General features: G+C 46.3%; 2 protein-coding genes across 2 annotated transcripts in view; both read right to left on the reverse strand.

Moving 5' to 3' along the window:
* Positions 1 to 21,044, reverse strand: part of LOC308255281 (sperm flagellar protein 2-like) — a gene marked incomplete at its 3' end in the record, with an annotated part of 136,593 nt that overhangs the window by 23,924 nt on the left and 91,625 nt on the right. Inside the window, exons 26-29 of the mRNA XM_080682505.1 lie at positions 18,118 to 18,265; positions 16,167 to 16,295; positions 14,411 to 14,549; positions 11,483 to 11,712 (exon numbers count right to left, since the gene is read on the reverse strand). Coding sequence (XP_080538631.1) covers positions 11,483 to 11,712; positions 14,411 to 14,549; positions 16,167 to 16,295; positions 18,118 to 18,265 — 646 coding nt within the window. The remainder of the gene's footprint in view (positions 1 to 11,482; positions 11,713 to 14,410; positions 14,550 to 16,166; positions 16,296 to 18,117; positions 18,266 to 21,044) is intronic.
* On the reverse strand, positions 759 to 1,529 carry LOC308254608 (uncharacterized protein; the record flags this gene model as incomplete). Its single annotated transcript, XM_080680852.1, has 4 exons — positions 759 to 895; positions 985 to 1,108; positions 1,205 to 1,412; positions 1,500 to 1,529. The coding sequence occupies 4 exons, from the start codon at positions 1,527 to 1,529 to the stop codon at positions 868 to 870; spliced, it is 390 nt and encodes a 129-aa protein (XP_080536978.1). The 3' UTR covers positions 759 to 867.

Consider the following 21,044-nt stretch of genomic DNA (forward strand, 5'->3'; position numbering starts at 1 on the left):
AGAGAGAGAGAGAGAGAGAGAAACATTGATTGATTGCTTCCCAATGAGGTGAGCCTGGACCTGGGATTGAACCTACAACCTTTTTGTGCACAGGAGGACACTCCAACCAACTGAGCCACACTGGCCAGGGATGCATGACACTACTTCTAGTTACATAGGAACTCTTTACCTGGGGACATACCAGTTCATACTTTACCAAAGTGTGAACTGTAAAATAACTATTTTAATATTTATCCTGTTACTTAAATGACAAGGCATATAGTGATCTGATCTGTCCACATAACTCTCAGAAAGATGACATAAAAATAACACCATTGCTTAGAAATATACACCTCCACCCAAAGACTGTGAAAGAATGTGTGAATATACAAGTAGAATCAGAGTGTTATTGGAAAACCAGTTTTTGGATTTTTGCTGTGTATGCTTGGGAGATACCAAATGCCTTTTGTCTTTGATGCGAAGACCGGCGATGGTTTTACTTTCATATTTCAGGCTTGAAAATAATATTTTTGTTTCTGCTATAATCAAAGATGAAGTCAACATTTGTCATATTACTAGTCACTTTCATCACGGCTTCCTGAGTTGGATGAGCAATCCGAGTTAGGTCTTGTGTCACCAGCTGAGGATAGTGTTCTCATATTCCATAAATGGTTGGCTTTCCTGGGGTCAACGTTATTAACATCTGGAGAATTCAGTTGAATAGTCAGGAGATCTGACATGCCATCAGCTTTGACCTTGGCATGCCTCTGGGACTTGGTGCATTGCATCTGGTGAAAGCCCTGCTGAGTTTGCCAGGAGGGTCAGCACGAGGTCCACTATGGTCAGGGTATTTGGATATCTGTGTAAGCAAGCCGAAGTCACAACATCTCAGGTCAGTTCGCGGATGTCCTGTAACCTAGGAGGGAAGGTGAAAAATGTGCAAGACTGAGACTCCCAAGTTTTACCCTAATATTTGTAAGGATCAGCTAGTTTGCTGATACTTACCCAGCATAAGTCTCTAATTTCAGCACGCTCCACGCAGTTGGCACTTCATCGACTTGCACATTGGCAGCTGCCAATACTGGTCCATAATGTGCCATCAGGACGGACACCTCTTTATCTCTGAATTCTGCCATCAATATACAAACGAAAAGTTACTTCTAGAAAAAGCACTCATGCAGACGATCAAAGAACCGTAGGTTCAGAGTCAGCGCATACAGGTTACCTTGACTGATCTTTGTGGGCCACGATTTAAAGCTTCCAGTCACGGCTGCCTTCACCACATCGTGGCTGGCATCTCTGAAACAGCCTTGCAGCCTCGTGACAAGATGTGTCAAAACCGTGTTTCTCACACCAGAAAAGTTTCCTTTTCCTTTGAGGCAGTTACCATGAAAGTGTGCGACTGAAGCCACCCTAGTTCTCCAGGCTCTGGGCTGGGGAGAAACAAAATTCTCACATAACCATTAAACAGAAAAGCCCCTGGCAAACAGTTTCCTAAGAGATCATCCCCAACTCCTCACCTTGTCTGACACGTTCAGAGCATTTCCCATGTCGACTCCAAGGTAGCAAATACATCCGCGATTGAAGCATTTTCGCTTTGGCTGACATGGGACAGAATGCTAAGCTCATGAATGACATCCACCAGGAAATGAACAAAGCTAACAATGACTGCTCGGAGAAGGAACCCTAGAAGTCCTTTGGCTTTCTCACGACTGGTATGACTTCTGCCTTCACCTGTCTGTAACACAGGTTGGGAGTAAAAGAGTGGTGTATCATTCTCCAAATTATTATTTCAAATTGCTCAATAAAAATATTTTCTAGACACATTAGAAGATGGCAGCATAAGTAAACACCTAAACTGCTGCCTTGCACAACCATTTCAAAACTACAACTAAAAGGCAAAATGGGACATCATCCAGAACCACAGGAAGGCTGGCTGATTGGAAATTCTACAACTAGAAGGAAAGAGAAAAGCACACTGAGACTCAGAGGAGCTGCAGGAGGCAGAGGTACTGAGAGGCGTGCGCCGAGAGGACAGACAACTGAGTGCGCTGCTGGCTTCTCAAGTGGGAGGGAGACAAAAGCTCCCAACTGTGCTGAACTCCAGGGGACCCAGACTCATACAGGGTGAAACTCTGGGGACCCAGACTCATATGGGGTGAAACTGGACTGTCGAAGGAAAGAGAAAAGCAAACTGAGACTCAGAGGAACTGCAAAAGGCAGAGGTACTGAGGCGCGCGCGTGGAGAGGGCGGGCAACTGAGTACATGGCTGGCTTTTTCAAGCGGGAGGGAGACAAAAGCTCCCGACTGCACTGAACTCCAGTTCCGGGCAAGACTCTGGGGACCCAGACTCATTCGGGGAGAAACTGGACTATCTGGCAGTGGGCGAAACTTGAGGGTGGCTTTCTCTCAGAGGTGATTGCAGCGATTACCATGGGACACTGAGACACAGGGGCCTATTAGGGCAGGGCTGACGGGAAACCAATGCTGTCTGCTCCTTCCTGAGACTCCACCTCATCCAAGCTGAGCACAAAGGCTTTTGCAAGTTTTCTCCCATAAGGGTGTCTCCAGCACAGAAGTTCTCCCAGCATAGATATAGCTGATCCTCACAGCTGGAGGTCAATTCCTCCCAGTGATACCAACAACAATCAAGGCTTAACTACAACAAGACTGTGCACACAGCCCACAAAGGGGTGCACCAAGAGTGTCCACCTCAGGTAACTGGGGAGGCTGAGCCACAGGGCCCTATAGGACACCTAGCACACAAAGCTACTCTATCAACTCAGGGAAGCAGCCAAAATGCGGAGACAAAGAAACAGATCACAAATGAAAGAAATGGAGGAAAGCAAACTACTGGATATAGAGTTCAAAACCACAGTTATAAGGTTTTTCAAGAATTTCCTAGAAAAGGCCGATAAATTTAGCGAGACCCTCGAGGATATAAAAAAGGACCAACTAGAAATTAAGCATACACTGACTGAAATAAAAAATATTATACAGAGATCTAATAGCAGACTAGAGGATCGCAAGAATCAAGTCAAAGATTTGAAATACAAAGAAACAAAAAACACTCAACCAGAAAAGCAAAAAGCAAAAAGAATCCAAAAATATGAAGATAGTGTAAGGAGCCTCTGGGACAACCTCAAGCGTACCAACATCTGAATTATTGGGGTGCCAGAAGAAGAGAGAGAGCAAGATACTGAAAACCTATTTGAAGAAATAATGACCGAAAACTTCCCCCACCTGGTGAAAGAAATAGACTTACAAGTCTAGGAAGCACAGAGAACCCCAAACAAAATGAATCCAAAGAGGACCACACCAAGACACATCATAATTAAAATGCCAAGAGCAAAAGACAAAGAGAGAATATTAAAAGCAGCAAGAGAAAAACAGTTAGTTACCTACAAGGGAGCACCCATACGACTGTCAGCGGATTTCTCAACAGAAACTATGCAGGCCAGATGGGAGTAGCAAGAAATATTCAAAGTAATGAATAGCAAGAACCTACAACCAAGATTACTCTACTCAGCAAAGCTATCATTCAGAATTGAAGGTCAGATAAAGAGCTTCACAGATAAGAAAAAGCTAAAGGAGTTCTTCACCACCAAACCAGTATTATATGAAATGCTGAAAGGTATTCTTTAAGAAAAGGAAGAAGAAAAAGGTAAAGATAAAAATTATGAACAACAAATACATGTCTATCAACAAGTGAATCTAAAATTCAAGTGAGTAAAAAAATCTGATGAACAGAATAAACTGGTGAATATAAGGGGCATAGAAAGGAAGTGGACTGATAATTCTCGGGGCGGGGGGGGGGCAAAGGGGTGTGGGGATTCAAGAAGAGACTGGACAAAAATCGTACGCCTATGGATGAGGACAGTGGGGGGGGGAGTTAAAGAGAGAGGGTGGGATGGGAACCGGGTGGAGGGGAGCTATGGGGGGAAAAAAGAGGAACAATTGTAATAATCTGAACAATAAAGATTTATTAAATTAAAAAAAAGAATCACAGATTAAAAAAATATTTTCTATTATTCTGAAAAACTAAAATAGCGTGTTAGTTCATAATTACTCACTGAATGCCGTTGCTGGACAATTGCAGGGTGTCCCTTGCGAAAGGTCTGGAGGGCTGCCTGTAATCCTGCAGCCACCCCTGCCTCTGACCCTAGGAGGCATCACAGGATGAAGGTGAAGGCCTCTGAGCGCAGTTACCAGGGAGCTCTTAGGTGGCGGTGACCTTGATAGAAGTGACAGGTGCTGTGGAGGAGGTCTCTGACACCGTTGTACAGGGGAACGCTCTGCAACTCTGCCTCGTGAGAAAGTTCAAGGTGATGTGCTAAGCAATACACAGCCAGCACACGTGGCTGGATTTCTCTTAAAAGCAGGGCCACCCCGCTGTTTTCTCCCTCTGAGCCAGAGGCACCATCACTTCCAAAACCAACGAGCTTCCTTGCCCAGTCTTGGTCTGACAGCCTCAGCTGAAGATTTCTCTCCAGAATTTTCTCAGTGGCAGTTTTGATGGCCAGAGGATCCTTTCTTTCTACTGTTTGTACCCCAGCGAGCTGGCAATGCACCTTCCATGTGCAAAGTGCACATAGACAAGTTCGGCGTCCTCCGTGGCTCTGGCTGAGAGCCGATCCCTGAGGACAGAGAAAAACTTACTTCTCTCTGGTTTCTCTCTTAGATCCCCCCGTTCTCCTTTAGCAATAAGATATGTAAATGTTCTGACTTGTTAGCTTGGAACACCGGCCAATATCGACACCCTTCGTATCAGCCAACTTGCACATCCAAATAGAATCTCGGAGGGGCCGTCGGGTCTTGGTGATAGCATGGCAGGATCGGAGTAAGTTCTGGACTTGCCCAGGGTTACTTGGCTCATGGTCCCCGCTGCCAGCTCCGTGGAGGCTCTGTTCACCGGAGGACCATCTGCTGCTCCCATCAATGAAGCCCCGGCCTGAGCTGTGCTGGGATGCTGTGCTGGGATGCTGTCCTGGGATGCTGTGCTGGGATGCTGTGCTGGGATGCTGTGCTGGGATGCTGTGCTGGGATGCTGTGCTGGGATGCTGTGCTCTGAGATGCTGTGCTGGGATGCTGTGCTGGGATGCTGTGCTCTGAGATGCTGTGCTGGGATGCTGTGCTGGGATGCTGTGCTCTGAGATGCTGTGCTGGGATGCTGTGCTGGGATGCTGTGCTGGGATGCTGTGCTGGGATGCTGTGCTGGGATGCTGTCCTGGGATGCTGTGCTGGGATGCTGTGCTGGGATGCTGTGCTCTGGGATGCTGTCCTGGGATGCTGTGCTGGGATGCTGTGCTGGGATGCTGTGCTCTGGGATGCTGTCCTGGGATGCTGTGCTGGGATGCTGTGCTGGGATGCTGTGCTGGGATGCTGTGCTGAGATGCTGTGCTGAGATGCTGTGCTGAGATGCTGTGCTGGGATGCTGTGCTCTGAGATGCTGTGCTGGGATGCTGTGCTGGGATGCTGTGCTGGGATGCTGTGCTCTGAGATGCTGTGCTCTGAGATGCTGTGCTGGGATGCTGTGCTGGGATGCTGTGCTGGGATGCTGTGCTGGGATGCTGTGCTCTGAGATGCTGTGCTCTGAGATGCTGTGCTGGGATGCTGTGCTGGGATGCTGTGCTGGGATGCTGTGCTGGGATGCTGTGCTGGGATGCTGTGCTCTGAGAAACCCAGCCCTAAAGTTGTCAGTGCCGTGGAAGGAACTCACTTGATTTCCCCTCAACATCACTCCATGCTTAGGACACAGGCCACAGAACATAAGGATTAGGGTCTCATCATATACAAGCCAGGGGTCTTTTTTTTTTTTTTTTTTTTTTTTTTTTTTAGCTAGATTTAAAAAAATGGATTGTTCTTCTTTGGAAGGTAGTGGTCAAGCGTCCATATTTTTCTCTGTGTTTCGGTGACTCAACTCAGATGGCCTGCAGGATCCCTGCCTTTAAAACAGCTCTACATTGTTGTTAGTGTCCGCCAAAGTCTACCCCCAGTTTTGCTTAATGCCTGCCCCTGCACTTGCTCATCATTTCTGGAAGAAATCAAAGTGCGTGCTTACTACTGACCAGGCATCCTGGTTAGTGTTTTCAATGGCTTATGTCATTTAATCCTCGTAATACAGTCTCCTTACTTCATAGTGAAGGAAATGGACTAATTACTATTATCACCATTTTATGGGTCAAAGAACCAAGGCACAGAGAGGTTACTTAATTTGTCCAGGGTCACAGTGCTCATAGTGGTGGAGTTGGGGTTCACTAGCAGGCAGTCCTACTCCACAGCCCCCCATATTTACCCACTGCATTATTACGGGTTTCTCACAAGGGCAAAGGGGGCTATTCTTCACTCCAGCATCCATTTCTCCATGTGTTACAGGAACACGGTTTTTGCTATCACTTCCTTTTCATGGTGAGAAAAAAAAGAACAACAGGGTACGCACAGCAGTGTGTCTGCAAGATCAGGTTTGGGCCCGGCCGGTATGGCTCAGTGGTTGAACGTCGACCCATGAACCAGGAGGTCAAGGTTCAATTCCTGGTCAGGGCACATGCCTGTGTGTGGGCTCGATCCCCAGTAGGGTGTGTGCAGGAGGCAGCTGATCAGTGATGCTCTCTCATCATTGATGTCTCTCTCTCTCTCTCTCTCTCTCTCTCTCTCTCTCTCTCTCTCTCTCTTCCTCTCTCTCCCTTTCTCTTTCTGAAATAAATTTTAAAAAAAATCTGCCATGGATGTCTCTTCTCTCCCGCACTTCTCCGGCAGCTGCATAGCCTCCTTGTTACAAAAGGGCGTCAGGCTTTGGGGCCCGTCAGGGGGTTTTGTAAAGCAGCTGGGATTCATGCCTCATGTTTTCCTTCCCCCCAAAGGTCTCATCTGTGACGACCTGTCAGAGAGCGGAGTATATACTTCCCTGATGGAGGCACACACAAATTAAAATTACACAAAGCAAAACCCTACAGTACCAGTTGCTCTCTGCAGGCAGAGAGCCCAGCGCACACACCTACCTCCTCACAGGCAACGAGCCAGGCGCCCTTGCTCCCGCCTGCGGGCTGGTGGCGGCTTTGTAGATGGAGTAGCCCCCGCTGCTCTCCTGGTCTCCTCCTCCTCCCATCCCTGCTCCTCGTCCCTCGGCGCCACACGCCTTGGGTAACCCTCCTCTTTCGTGCCCTTTGCAAGCCACTTGAGACTTCACGACTTGACCACAACCTCTTTGTGGTCCTCACCTCCTGCCTCTTGCCCCAGCTGGTCTGGGTGCTGTTCCCTAAATACGTCATGCCACCTCAAAATCTCCGGTGCCTGGCAGGCCCTGCCCTGCTTCTCTTCCTGGAAGCTTCCGTCCAGGAGTCTCCTGCCAGCCAACCTCTGGGCTGACCACCCGGGCGGCCATGACTACTGCCTCCCTTGAGTTCCTCTAAGACCAAGGAGCTGAATGATGGTAATTAGCCACCACAGCCTGGAGCTCTGACATGGTGCCCTCTGAGGCCAGTCCCTGACGCTAAGGGTCTCCCAGAGGGGTTTGCGGGGGGAGGGGGTCCTCGTCAGTTCTCAGAACAATGCGAGAGGCCTTGGACCACTGCACTGAACGCTGCCTCTCCTGAGGAAGGAGTGAGGGTCAGATCTGCTGGACCCGCTGACCTGCATCTCTGCAGGCATTACGTGGAGTGCTGACAGGCTTACAAGAGAAAGGAGTTCTTATGGTTTAAATGGGGACAGAGGACATTGCTAAAGTGTTCCCGTTTCTGCAGACTCCAAATTGCTTCCCCTGGATAAGGGCTGTCTTTCTGATGTGCTTGGCACTTGCTGTTTAGAGACAGGCTGTACCGACCCAGAGCTACTGCCACACCAAAGTGAGTGTTTTTGTTTGGGATGCTTGCGGTCCCCGGGGAGCCAGCCACATAGCCCAGGGTTTAATTCGAACAGGTGATGTAATTTTTTCTGGATGTGTTCTAGGGTACTGCTGCAGGTGCTAGTAGGGTATATGCACCTTCAGGATGCTGAGCTAACATTTTGAATAATAATAAGAATAATTTGCATTAATATTGTACTTATATAATTAAATGATTTAGGTTACACTTAAATTGTACATTCTAGGTACCAGACACTTCCTCAGCAGTTTATGTGTATCAATTACTATAATAGTCATAATAACCCCATTAGTTACCCATTTTACAGATGAGGAAAGTGAGATAGAGAGGTTAACTAGCCCAAGATCATATTGCAGTCATTTGACAAGAGTGGATTTGAAAAGAGCTGTCAGACCCCTCTTACCCATTAGTGAATCTACTTACCCATCCAGCCATGCTAGCATGGGGTTTGATGCTTAGCTTCTGATGCCATGCCAATATTGGCTTTTATAAAATTCAGAAAATACTCACTAAATCCCCTCTCCGTTGGGAGTATGCTCGTGGGAGTGATGCCTGAGACAGACGTCGATGGGACAAATGTCTTGCTGATTCAGGGACTGCCTCTTACTTACGCTGCTCTTAAGATACTAAGGTGTGCAGGCCGCCAGGCAGCAAGAAAAATGCTAGCACGAGTTGTTCCGTTGCATTTAGCATGGCCTTGTCTGATTATCACACATAAGGTCATTTCCCCCAGCCTATTTATGACACTCATATTAAGAAATGATATTTTATGTCTAATTACTACCTTCACCAAAGGAGATTTAGAATCATCACAAGCAGCAGAATTTGACCAGGAAAGGAATGTTGAATATAAGCATTAGAGTACATGATGCATTTTCAATTTTACATTATCTTTAGTAAGAACTATTTTTTAAATTGATCTTTAGAGAGGGAGGGAGGGAGGGAGGGAGAAAGAGAAAGGAAGAGAGAGAAACATCAATCGATTGCCTCCTGTACTTGCCCCATCTGGGGATTGAACCCACAACCTAGGTATGTGCCCTGACCAGGAATGGAACCCACGACCTTCCAGTGCATGGGCTGATGCTCCAACCAACTGAGCCACACAGGCCAAGGCTAGTAAGATCAAGTAGATCAGCTAATATTCAGCAGAAAACCCCTTAAGCTTTAGTTTTTGCCATTTATATACAGAGAGTAACTACTCACAAGTATTGAAAATACCAGTCACTTGTTTTAATCAAAGATTATCTATTTCCTTCTATAATTTTATTTATGTAGATTAATATTAACATCATTAAGTTAGCCTTTATCACTCTATTTACATCATTCATGTAAATTTGCTAAAAATAATCTTACTGCAGGTCTAGTAACACAATGACTGTTATGTGCAAATATGTATGCTCTTTTCCTAGAAAAAAAAATCCATCCCGTGTTCATTTTATTTTATATATTTTAATGAGCTTGAAGTCTGCATTTGAAATACCCTGGGTTGTGGTGGCGTATATGAAATAGTGTAAGAAAAAGCTCCTATTTCTTTTAGTTTAGAAATAATAGCAATTTTAAAACTCAAGCAGGAAGTTCTGTGGATCACACATTTAGAAATGTACCACCTCCTGACAATTGCTCCACCGTTTCCAATTTGCTACTACTTCCACCGAGATTGCCTTTCGATAGCGTAGCGTGGTGGGGTAAATACAATGAAGAGTATCATAACAGATTGTTTTCTAACTCTGGGAAGGAATATGACAAAAGACATCATGTAAAAGACAGAAAGGCATGAGTCATTTAAGGCACTGAACAGCAGTCACAGAAATATGGAGGGAAGGTGAAAGTCTGGGGATGCTTTCCGGGGCTGGGGGGCGGGGGAGAAGGAGTGGGTGGTAATCGCTGGATTTGCTCAGGGTAGGGGTGGGGGCCGTGCCAATATCTGCAGCTTGACTTGAAGGTGCCATGAGAGAACCTCTAATTCGGTGACTCTGGGGCACAGGAAGTGGAATAACTATTGTTTGCCTTCCCTGTATAACATTAGCAGAAACAGCAGCATGGAAGATTACTTCTCTTGGTAGACGACCCAAATGCTGTGCAAAGTATTTTCCATGTCCTTAAGAAGCAAAATATGCAATAGGTACTTTTTCCCAAATGGCATGCTTGCGTTCATAATAAAGAAAAGGCATTGAACTGCTTGCTCATGGACCATAACTCATTTTGAACCATCAACATCCACAAGTCCCTCAGTATTATACAGCCTTGGAAATTCTGCATTAAGACCAACCAGCATCCGTAAAACCGGGGTTCCTAGTGAGTCCCCAGCTGGGGTGGGTGGAGGTGGCTCCCCAGACAGAGGAGGCCTCCCCATCCGTTCGCCTGCAGCTCATGCAGAGGGGGAAGGAGCAGCAGAGCAGCAGCCCTTTCCTGAAACATCCCCACTCATGCCTCACATACACACACTTCCTAGTAACTGTTCCCCAACGTTCAATCCCCCCGGTAACCTTGCCATGAAATCACTCTTCCCTTCTTTCAGTTCCTCCCTCCAATGTGCAGTTGCACAAAATTTTGCCTGGCCGACCTCCCTGCACACTGATCCTCCTTTGCTTTTCATCCTCGAGGACTTTTACAAAGTTCATATTCTGTCCCAGAAAGAACCTAAATAGACGTTTAGGTTTTCTTTTTCGCGTGCCTATGCAAATTTCACTCCGAGTCCCCAGGGAAAGTGGTTTTCCTTTTACACCTACTTTGTTAAAAATATAACTCCCTCCATCTCCCCTCCCTGCTTCCCTGTCTTTCTTCTCCCTTCCTTCCCCTTTCTACCATACTTTGAAAGCTGTTGTACTCCACCATACTCTCAAAATAGATAACTGTATCAGTTGACATCTTTTAGTCCCAAGGGTCTCTAGAGTTACTCTGAGACATACACAAGTCAAGTTATAGCTGCTTTTTGTTATTTATTTTTAAACTTTTGGTTGAAATACAAACTCTGTTTTTAAGGTTGCATCCAAGCACGCATTATGGTTACCATCATAGCTACTAAGGTCCCTTCCGAAAGGGATTCAGAGTGGTTGATAACCTTCAAAATCCACTTCCACAAACTCGCAATCCCAATACAAAGCCTAACGTAGAAGTGCACACGAAGCTGTCTCCCAATTGCCGAGTGGAGCACAGCTCCAATTTACCAACTCACCAGCCGGGAATGAGGACCCCCACCAGGCCAAAGCGTTAATCACTGCTTTTCTTCCGTTTGTTAAATTCAGATCTGTGTTGCACGAAGCAAATGAGAGATGGACTATAACATAGCAAGGGCTCACGTGGGGGCCGGGCCATCCCAGAGGGCTGATTGTGCTCGTGGGCAAGTGATCAGCATCCAGGCCAGCCGTGGGCAAACTACGGCCCGCGGGCCGGATCTGGCCCGTTCGGCTGTTCTATCCGGCCCGTGAAGCCGAAAGAGCGGAGGGTTCTCTTGCTCTCCCCTCCGCTCCTTTACTTTGAATTTATATTAGTTCACACAAACACTCCATCCATGCTTTTGTTCCGGCCCTCCGGTCCAGTTTAAGAACCCATTGTGGCCCTCGAGTCAAAAAGTTTGCCCACCCCTGATCCAGGCGAACCCTGACCTGCTTTGTGCTCTTTTCAGAGCCACGGCCTTTCCTACCTTTGGGTGCGATGTCTGAGAACTGGTCTCGCAGAGTGTCCAGCTGCTCGATGGTCAGGGTGCCGTTCTCTTCCCTCTCCACGGGCGGAGGGCGAACCGGAGGAGGGGGGTCGGGGAAGACTTTGATGTCGCCGTTAATGAAGAAGCCGTCCTGGTCTAAATAAAGTTCGTTCTGAATTTTCGTAGACGTTTCAATGTGATAGCGAGCTATCTCAGTGAGTTTCTCCACACTGAACGTGGAAAAAATGAAGAGGGTTATTGCCAGTGAAGACCCCACGAGGTTAACACGGCTTGCTTACTCGATACGCACACCAAGTTATGACAGTCGGTGGCTAAGTTAGACCATTGAATCCGCAAGTTTAAAAATTCTAACTTCTCCTCAAATCCATTTGTGAAGAGGCAGGGTAGAGATAAATAAATTCAGATTAGAATCAAAATACATGCTTGTGGTAGAGCTTACAGCCACACATCTTATACAAAGCTAAACAAGAAGGGATCATTAAATGTGGTTATATTTGTATTAAAAGATATTTTATTACATAGGAGAGATTATGACAAGTGATATATTTCATTCTAAGTATGAACCAGATTATGGTTATATGCCAGGAAAAAAACAACCCTGTAATATATGACTGTTGGAATAACACGCTCATTTGGAATCAGGATAAATTATAAAGTGAATCAGCCGAAACCGGTTTGGCTCAGTGGAAGGGTCCCGGGTTCGATTCGGGTCAAGGGCATGTACCTTGGTTGCGGGTACATCCCCAGTGGGAGGTGTGCAGGAGGCAGCTGATCGATGTTTCTCTCTCATCGATGTTTCTAGCTCTCTGTCCCTCTCCCTTCCTCTCTGTAAAAAATCAATAAAATATATTTTTAAAAAATTATAAAGTGAATCAAATGTATATCAGCATATATAAACTGAAGGATAAGCAGCAATAGTTAGGGACCACTGTGGGCCCTGGGTGAGCTCTCATTCCAGGCCACCCCGTAGCCATGGGTCCCTGGGTACCGTACTGAATTCTCTGAATGCCCTTCTCTTTGCCGTCACACACACGTCCACACCTCATGGCTAGAAAAGTGGACTCACACGGGGCATGGATTTAAGCTGCAGTGGGGATTAGAGTTACAGCTCTATTAAAGGCCAAAAACGTTTTATACATAAGTACTGTATCGCCGTATTACTGGTAGGATTTTGTTCATAGCTTGCAACACAGAGTGAACACAATAGAAAACAATGCATGTTTAATCTGTCCTTACAGAATTTAGGAACCCCAAAACATTCACATCCTGCAATTGTTCCAAAGCAGTATGGATTGCTTTCTTTCCAATGATACCCTTCCATTTAAGTCCAGCATGCCATGTTGGTGCGTGTCCATGGAGCATGCTATCTAATTAGTTTGGCCTTGATGGTGTTAGTGTGCTGGGGGGCAGAGGAGGCCATTGGATGGCTGAGCCTACAACTGGTGAGCGGGAAGGGACTCCCGATGCAGGCAGAGAGCAAGCCATGAGCCGGATAGCACCGTAAGCAGGCCGTCTGGTAAAAGGTTACTTACCAAGAGCAACCTTAGCAAGGAGGGGAGGGGGACATGCTAGGAAAATGAAAAACGGGGTTTGAAGTTCCAAGGAATTTGAAGGCTCTATTTCATTGTCGTTCTCTGAAGGATTTTTGCAATAACCAACATAGAAAGCTCAGCGGAGCAGCCCTAGGTTTCAAATTCTCGTGGCCACATTCAGAGATCAGAGGTCTACAGACACGTACTATGCGCCTGAGCGATATGAGGGCATCTGAGAGAAATAAAGAGCATTTACATGTGCTGGCTCATGGGTGAGAGCTGTGACGCCTCAGAATGAAGCTGACAGGTTTTCGTTGCTAAGTGACAGGCAGGGGACAGACCTGAGCGTCAGTGCTCCGTGATGTTGATGCGTAACGGACTTGGCTATTCAGTGAAATCATTGTAAGTATTACTCCAGTAAGGTTACCAACGGAGTGAGTGCGTGAGCATGTGTGTGCGCGGGTGTGTGTGCGGGTGTGTGTGCGGGTGTATTACCATGAAGCAACGGATATAAACAACTGGGATAAATATTTTACAACAGAACTTTCATTATGAGACAAGGATTGGAGAAAACAAGCCATATCAACCACCTCTTTGGCCTCTGAGAGTACTTGCCATCTGTATCCAGGACTTGCCATATGTACGTAGCAACTTCCAAGTGTTTAGTTAATGCTGGCTGCCAGCTGTAGTGTATCGGAATCCCTGTCCGGTAGGGCCTGGGAAATACTCCAGCTGGAGCGCTTCCTTTCACAGAGGAAGCGGGCCTGCAGCGATCCGGCACGCTGCTAATTTGTGGACGAAGTGGGAGCCCAGGTCTCCCGAGGGCTATTTTCACTCTGCCCAGATGCTTCTTTCCTGCTTTTTAGGGGACAGTGAAGAGGATGAGACTGACGGCCCCTCAAAGCAGTGAGAGGCTGGAAAGCCTTTGGAACCCAGCAGGAAAGCAGAGCAGGGTGCCGTTACCTTTCCAAGGGGGCCAGCATGCCGAGGAAAACATGTCATGACTTCTCAACCTTCCACGAACTGGCCCTGACTAGCAATAAGCCTGGCATTAGAGAGATATGAGACGTTACGTTACTTCTGAAAAATATCTAAAGATTGCCTATACTCCTCACTTGTGAACTGAGGTCCTCGTTGAGTAGTGTGACAGCCAGACTCTTAAATCATGTGCAAGACTGGATATGGCAATGCAACCCTCTGAAACGTGATTGACCGTTTGAAAAGAGTCAACTCGAAGGTACATGTGATTGTCTAAAAGGCCAACATTTCTATGTGTAAATGTAATTTGCATTTGTATACACCTTCAAACTCTTTGTCAATGTTGGTCTTCAGAAGTTACCAAAGTGTATTTTTACAGAGTCCTGCAGTCCTTTACCTGGCCATTTCACGCAAGTACCTCTCTCCAAGCCACTTTTCCAGGAGCTTATAGACCTCAACCACCTTTGTTACTAGATCTTCAAGGAAAGCCAACGCTTTGCTCTTGATCAGCTCAAGTCGGAACTGGGTGGCTATTTCTATTTAAAAAGAGAAATAAGGATTTTTTAATGTATTATATGTACATGCATTTTCTGATGAATTGAAGTCAAATTTTAAACCAATCATGCGTCGTCAATTTGTGAAACTTTAGACACACATTTAATCTAAAAATATGGGTAATACCTCATTGAATATCTCATTGAGAAGCAGATGTGGTAGAGTCACTTGACAGTTTACTTAAACCAAAACTGTAGGAGAGCTTTACATTTATTGCACTTCAGAATAATATACTCCTTGACAAATTGGAATGAAAAAACACAAATAGATAATGTCCTAATTTCAGAAGAGGGAGAGAGCCTCTTGATTTGGAATGACAATGCCATTGTCTTTCTCAGCACTGGGAAAACTAGGGTCAAGTTCATGTGTCCCAGAGCAAACTTCTCCACATTCTACCAGTTCAGCTCTAGCATTAATTCACCTGCTGGGAAGTCTTTCTGGACATTCCCCTCCTCCCCATCCCCCCCCTCCAATGCTCCCTATGTCCTGTAAACCAACCTTCAATATCACAACATATTATACGGGATTGTTTGCTTTTCTCTTCCTCCAGATTGGGTTTTACTTTTGTTAGTTTCGTGTTTGTGTATATATGAGTGTGTTCCCAGCAACCGTTACAGGGCTGACACATAGTGGAAACCCGATAGACATTTACTGTGTGAACGAGGGAATTAACCACAGCAGGGGTCGGTATGAGTGAACTGGAAGATGAAGTAGACCTAACTACTGAAAGCAGAGGTGGGCATGGGCAGTGGGAGAGAAGATGTGTCCTGCCTTTCCTGACCCCACAGATCTTTGTGTTCAACTTACTTCCTGTGTTCAGTTCTCCTGCTGGGAAGTCTTGGGATTATGGAAGCAGATGGTAGTGGGATTGGGGGAAAGGGAGAAGAGGAGAGGAAGCAAGGGATAGAAAACATCAGTAATAGTTAATCGTCATTGGTCATTGAGTAGTTAATGTGTCCCAGCTGACCTAATAATGTAATGTTATGATTTTGTCATCTACTATATTGACCATAGTTCCTTTCCAATTAGGATACTTTTGCTCATTTTCCTGATCTCTTCAAGTCCCACTTTGCAATGCATTATAAGACAACTCGAGGAGACTGTCTTGTAGAGTCATTGCTGTCCAGAGAGAAGGAGGCCCTTGGACGTTATTGATCCACGACTGGCTCTCCTATGGGCTTTGCTCCCAAGAATTCACTTTCAGAGCCTGTTCAACTTTCGGTAGGGTTTTTCTAATGAGATGCCTAAGTAAATCTTATTAGAATACAAAGCCACCTACCCAACCTTCTTTCCATCTGTAAAATCACACCAACTCTAGAATATTCTGTGTTTCTATTCTTTGAGATTATACATTACTGCTACTCTCCTAACCCCTTCCCAAAGTCTCTTTGTTGGTGTTGTTCTTTGAGACCCTAGCAGACAGTGATACAGCAGTCAGAGCTGGTCTTCCTGGAGTCACATGAAAACAACCAATGGAGTGCTGTACTTTCCAGTCTGCTTTGTGTCCCCAAAGACACGGTTTGAGCTGGCTGTGGGCTATGTGCCTACTGGCCTATTTCCTACTGAGAAGGATCATCTTAGTTCTTTCTAATTGTTACCTTCAAATTGCAGGGCAGCAATATGTTCCTCCTTTATTTTGAGTCTCAGTTCATTCTTCTTTTCCATTTCCATCATATCCTCTGGGGAGAGTGTTACAGGAGTGGCCTCTGCTGTAGGTGGTGATTTACCTGAGAGGCCAGCGAAACCCACCGAGTAAGCTTACAGTAGACAAGTGTACACACGTGGTGCTTGGACAAAATGAGAATAAAGTAAAATGTGTAAAGCCATCACCCTCTAGTGACTTAGAAAGGAGGAAGCCCTGGTCCTGCTAGTGTGAGTGTGCAATAGTGATAGTAGCTCCCTGAGAACTCGCCACGTGGCATCTGGGCTGGACACAGATAAAAACACCCCATTTGTGTGGCATCGTGGGAAAATGAGGTTGTACAGCAAATGCAGACATGGTTACGGACCAACTCCAAAGAGGCTGCAATTCAGAGTCTGGGGACAGAAATTGGTGAACCTCAACACACCATGGACGCCACTGGCCACCTGTAGAAGGACAACTCTCTAAGGGTTACTTAATTAGCCAAGTGTTCCCAAGATCTTCATCAAGAAAAGACCAGAGGATCATACGGCTGAAATGTAGCTGATGGTCACGAATCTGTAGTCTACTTACTTACCTTGCAACTAGCACGTAACTATATGCATGTCAGCGATTACAGAACATTGGAACCTAAGAGTTTGTCAGTATTTGAGAATTTGACAGTGTGATTCTTAGTTGTGGGCCCACTTTACATAACTCTGCTAAGTTCAGTAAATAGTTCTTGAAGGACCTACCTCAAGGGGTTTAAATCTTTTGAAGAAGACATAAGTGTAAACAAAGAAATTGTAATAAGGTGTATCGATAACTATAGTGGATCTATGTACTAAGTTATAGATGGAAGAGAGCTCAATCTCCTGCATTTCTGTTTTATCATCTGTGAAATGAAGAGACTGGATACAACTAGTGATTCCAGGAAAGTAAATGGAAGCATTCCCTTCAAATGTTGGGTGTATCTTTTCTTTTCATCACCTGAGCTGCACTGAACTGGCCTGTCCTTTATCGTGCTGCTACTCTTCCATTTGCGTCAAGGGCCACCACCCACACCCCTCCCTCCCTCCCTCCCATGGCTGCTTAAATGGACTCCATTGGGAAGTGTTTCCCTGCCCCTCAGATGGAGTGGGGTGACCTTGTACCTCCCCTCCCGAAGAACAGTGAGATGCCAAAGGCCCATCTCTGCTGATAGACTCCAGTCCCATGGGGCGAGGGGCCATGCTCTGGTTTCTCTAAAATTCACCATGTGTCCTCAGCACCCATCGGAGTGTGCTTACATAGCGGGTGCCTAACCCTCATTATGAGCAACTGGTGAGTGGAGTGACTGGTGTTCATGTGCTTCCTTCCATCTCCTCCTCTCCTGCCCCACATCTCTGAAGAAATGTACACGAGGAAGCATTCGGAGGGTGGGGGGGTAACGGTGTGGCAGGGCTCATCTCCAAGGTTAAGGGGAGGTCTCTTCCAACCTGAGTTTTCTTTCCTCTCGACTCTCCAGGAGGCCTCCAGGAGAGAAGGACTTGCTTGACTAAAACCTGAAATCTGAGTGAAACCTTAAACGTCCGTACATATAATTAGCTTGTACCTTCCTCTTGGTTATGGCAGCGAGTGTCAGCCCCTTGGCACACACTTTTCAGATCACACAGTGTCCTGTTGGAGTTCTTTTAACATGTTCAAAACTGCCTTGGAGGTTAATTTTATCCTGGACATGCATGCTGTTTGGATAAACAAGTTAGGTAGGACCGGCACTCAGTATGATTTACAAACCGATACCTCAGTTCCCAGGAGCCTGGGTCTCTAAGTCAAACCTAATGGACCTTATTCAGCAGCTTAGAGGCTAGTGTGCGAGCTTAAATGCTGGTTTTCCACCAAGGAGAGGCTTAAGCAGCCACAGTTCTGGATGCCCAAACCATGAATACCTTTCTCTTTTTTCTCTGTAAGTTTTTTCTTGGGCGGTTCCTTTTTTATTTTTTTGTTAGCATTCGTCTGAGGAGATTTTTCTTTGGCTTCTGCTGGCTGGCTTTCTTTTTCCTCTTCCAGGAGCCTCTGATGGATTTCAGCAGCCACCTGGTTGTATAAGAGCACTATTTCAGCGAGGGCCACGTTGTGAAATACGATAACCTTTTAGATTTCGTCCTCATGTGATTCCACTGAAACCACCACCAACAGCCATGCCCTGTATTCAGTCTTTCCAGCGCGCACACTTCGGCATTGTACTTGGATGGAAGCCTGGCCCTGTCCCAAGGTGCAGCTCCCTGTGGCTGTCTGCGGAGGCCGCGCACCTTCCCAAGCCCTGCCTGCAGGGGTGCAGCCTACGTCTCCTCATTGCCACCTCCAGACCAGGACAGCTCCCTGGTTATGCAAAAGTCCCTTTTTAAAAAACCTCAGACCCTATGGATCTAACTACCTATATCCTCCCAAGTTCCTATTATTTCTGGGCCTTTAATCAGGGGCATTCCCTTATATCAGTGTTTCTCAAGATATATATTTTTTTATTATTATTGACCCCTTTTGGACTTTTTTTTTTTAAAGATTTTAAAATTGACTTTTATAGAGAGAGGAAGAGAGAGGGAGGGAGGGAGGGAGGGAAGGAGGGAGAGAGAGAGAGAGAGAGAGAGGGACATCAATGTGAAATCAAAACATCATTTGGCTGCCTCCTGCACGCCTCCTACTGGCGATTGAACGTGCAACCCTGGGCATGTATCCTGACTGCTTGGGATGGAGCCCAACCAACTGAGCCACACTGGCCAGGGCTCCCCGCTTTGGATTTTTAAAAGTAGTTTTCCCATCACATCCCCCTCCAGGAAGTTTTAACACTGCAGAAGAGATTGCATCTGTCTTTGTGTTTTAGGCATATCTTTGTTTTATGCATAACATGGGTGAGAACTCTTCATGCCCCCCAAGCAGTTTGGAAAGCGCCTGCCCTGTAGGATGGGGCTCCTGGACACTGGAACCCTGGGCTTCATTCTACTCTAAGACTAGATGTCGTCGCCCAGGAAGGCGCAGTGTTTGTGAGGTGGACCTGTCCTGCAGGCTCACCTCATTGTCGCTTCTTAGCTTCCTCTGCTCAGGAAACGCTCTTCATCTCAGCACCCCCCTCCTTTCATTCTCCCGTGTGTCTGGGTTTGAGAGATGGGTTGGGTGGCCACCCCACACTAGCTGATGAATGGGGAGGGTTAGGGTGCTGCAGGACACTCCTCAGCTCTCCTCTCAGGCTGGCCCTGTGCTTCAGGCAGGAAAACCTTGTCTCAAGGTTTGGACAGCGGGGGCTGTGCCTACGTTAGAAAGATGGGACCTTTTTAAATTATTTTTAAATATATTTGATTGATATTTTACAGAGAGGAAGGGAGAAGGATAAAGAGTTAGAAACATCGATGAGAGAGAAACATCGATCAGCTGCCTCCTGCACACCCCCTACTGGGGATGTGCCCGCAACCAAGGTACATGCCCTTGACCGGAATCGAACCTGGGACCCTTGAGTCCACAGGCCGATGCTTTATCCACCGAGCCAAACCGGTGAGGGCAGATTGGACCTTTTTAAAGGAGTCCAAGTGGCCCTGGAGAGGTGAAGGGCATTTCTGGATGTAACCCTGGGAAATAAGCGCTGAGGAAAGACTCCCAACGGGGAGAAAGAAAACCTGCACACACCCTGGAGGCGGGAGCCACGTGTGGTTCAACGTTAGCATCTTAAGAAGGCAACTGGTGAGGAAATGGCGGTCCAAGGGAATTCATTTGTTTGCTAAAGTGCTTACAGTGTCCAAGCTTGACATTGCTGCTGAGGGGTGGGGGAGGGGGGGCGGATTGGGGGAGGGGCCAGAAGGAGAAAGAAGAAGTTGGGTGGAGGTGAAGAGAGAGGTAAGGTACAATCTCTATCCTCAAAGAAGCTTAGTCGTGGGGGCCAGATAGACCCGTCTATTCCTGTCTTTTCCAAATCCCTGCTGCACTCCATACCCCATGGCTTGGCATATAACTGCCCCCAGCTGTTCCGTGAGCGCTAAGTGTCAACCCACCCTCCACACGGGCTGGGCAGCTCCCGAGAGCCGGGCCAGTCCTACTTCTCGGCATTCTCCCTCTGGCACTGTGCTGTGCTCAGAAGAGGTGGCCAGGAAATGCTTGTTAGTTGATGGAATTTCTTTTAAGATAATCATATTCCACAGCTTCTTCCGTATCAGCTGAACCTTGGAGGGATACGGAAAGGTTTCAAAGAGCAAGCCGGTATGTTTTTTAATCAGATGCTCTTTTGATAAAAATGGACTTCATGATATATACTGTACTTCCAAATTCTTGGTAAAAGCTGGCTTGTTAACATTCCACCCTAAATTGCAAGCAATTCATTTTTGAATCTGTTCTTGCAAAGCACCAAGTTAGCAATTTCCTTTAAAATTGGATTTTTCTCCCTTGTAAACAACCTTGTGCTGCTGGTGATGATGATGATGTTGGTAATTATCATCATCTTAATTTTTCTACTCACGTCTTTCAAAGACCTTTAGGTCTTTCTCAAAAAAACAAAAAACAAAAAACAAACCACATAATTCACAATACATTCAGCAGTCTAGCTTGTAAGGCTGAAGAAACTCTGGAAATAATGCCTTGGCACCGTGGGCATTAAATAGGACTTGTTTCTTTGAAATCATTGCCTACCTGCTAATTGAAGGAAGTTTTCCTAAAAATTAGCAGAGCATACTAAACGAATAGCTCCTGGAAAGACCACTGCAGAGAAGAAAGCCTGTGTGAGTTCTCCTCTCAGGGAACTAATCTCAGCTGGCACTGTTTTCCCTGCAATAGTTCACCTGGCACTGTCTCATTTGGAACTCAAACGCTCCTCAAGGTCATGTGACATCAAAGT

Source organism: Plecotus auritus, assembly GCF_963455305.1.
Source record: "Plecotus auritus genome assembly, chromosome: 7".
In the NCBI taxonomy this organism is placed as follows: Eukaryota; Metazoa; Chordata; class Mammalia; order Chiroptera; family Vespertilionidae; genus Plecotus; species Plecotus auritus.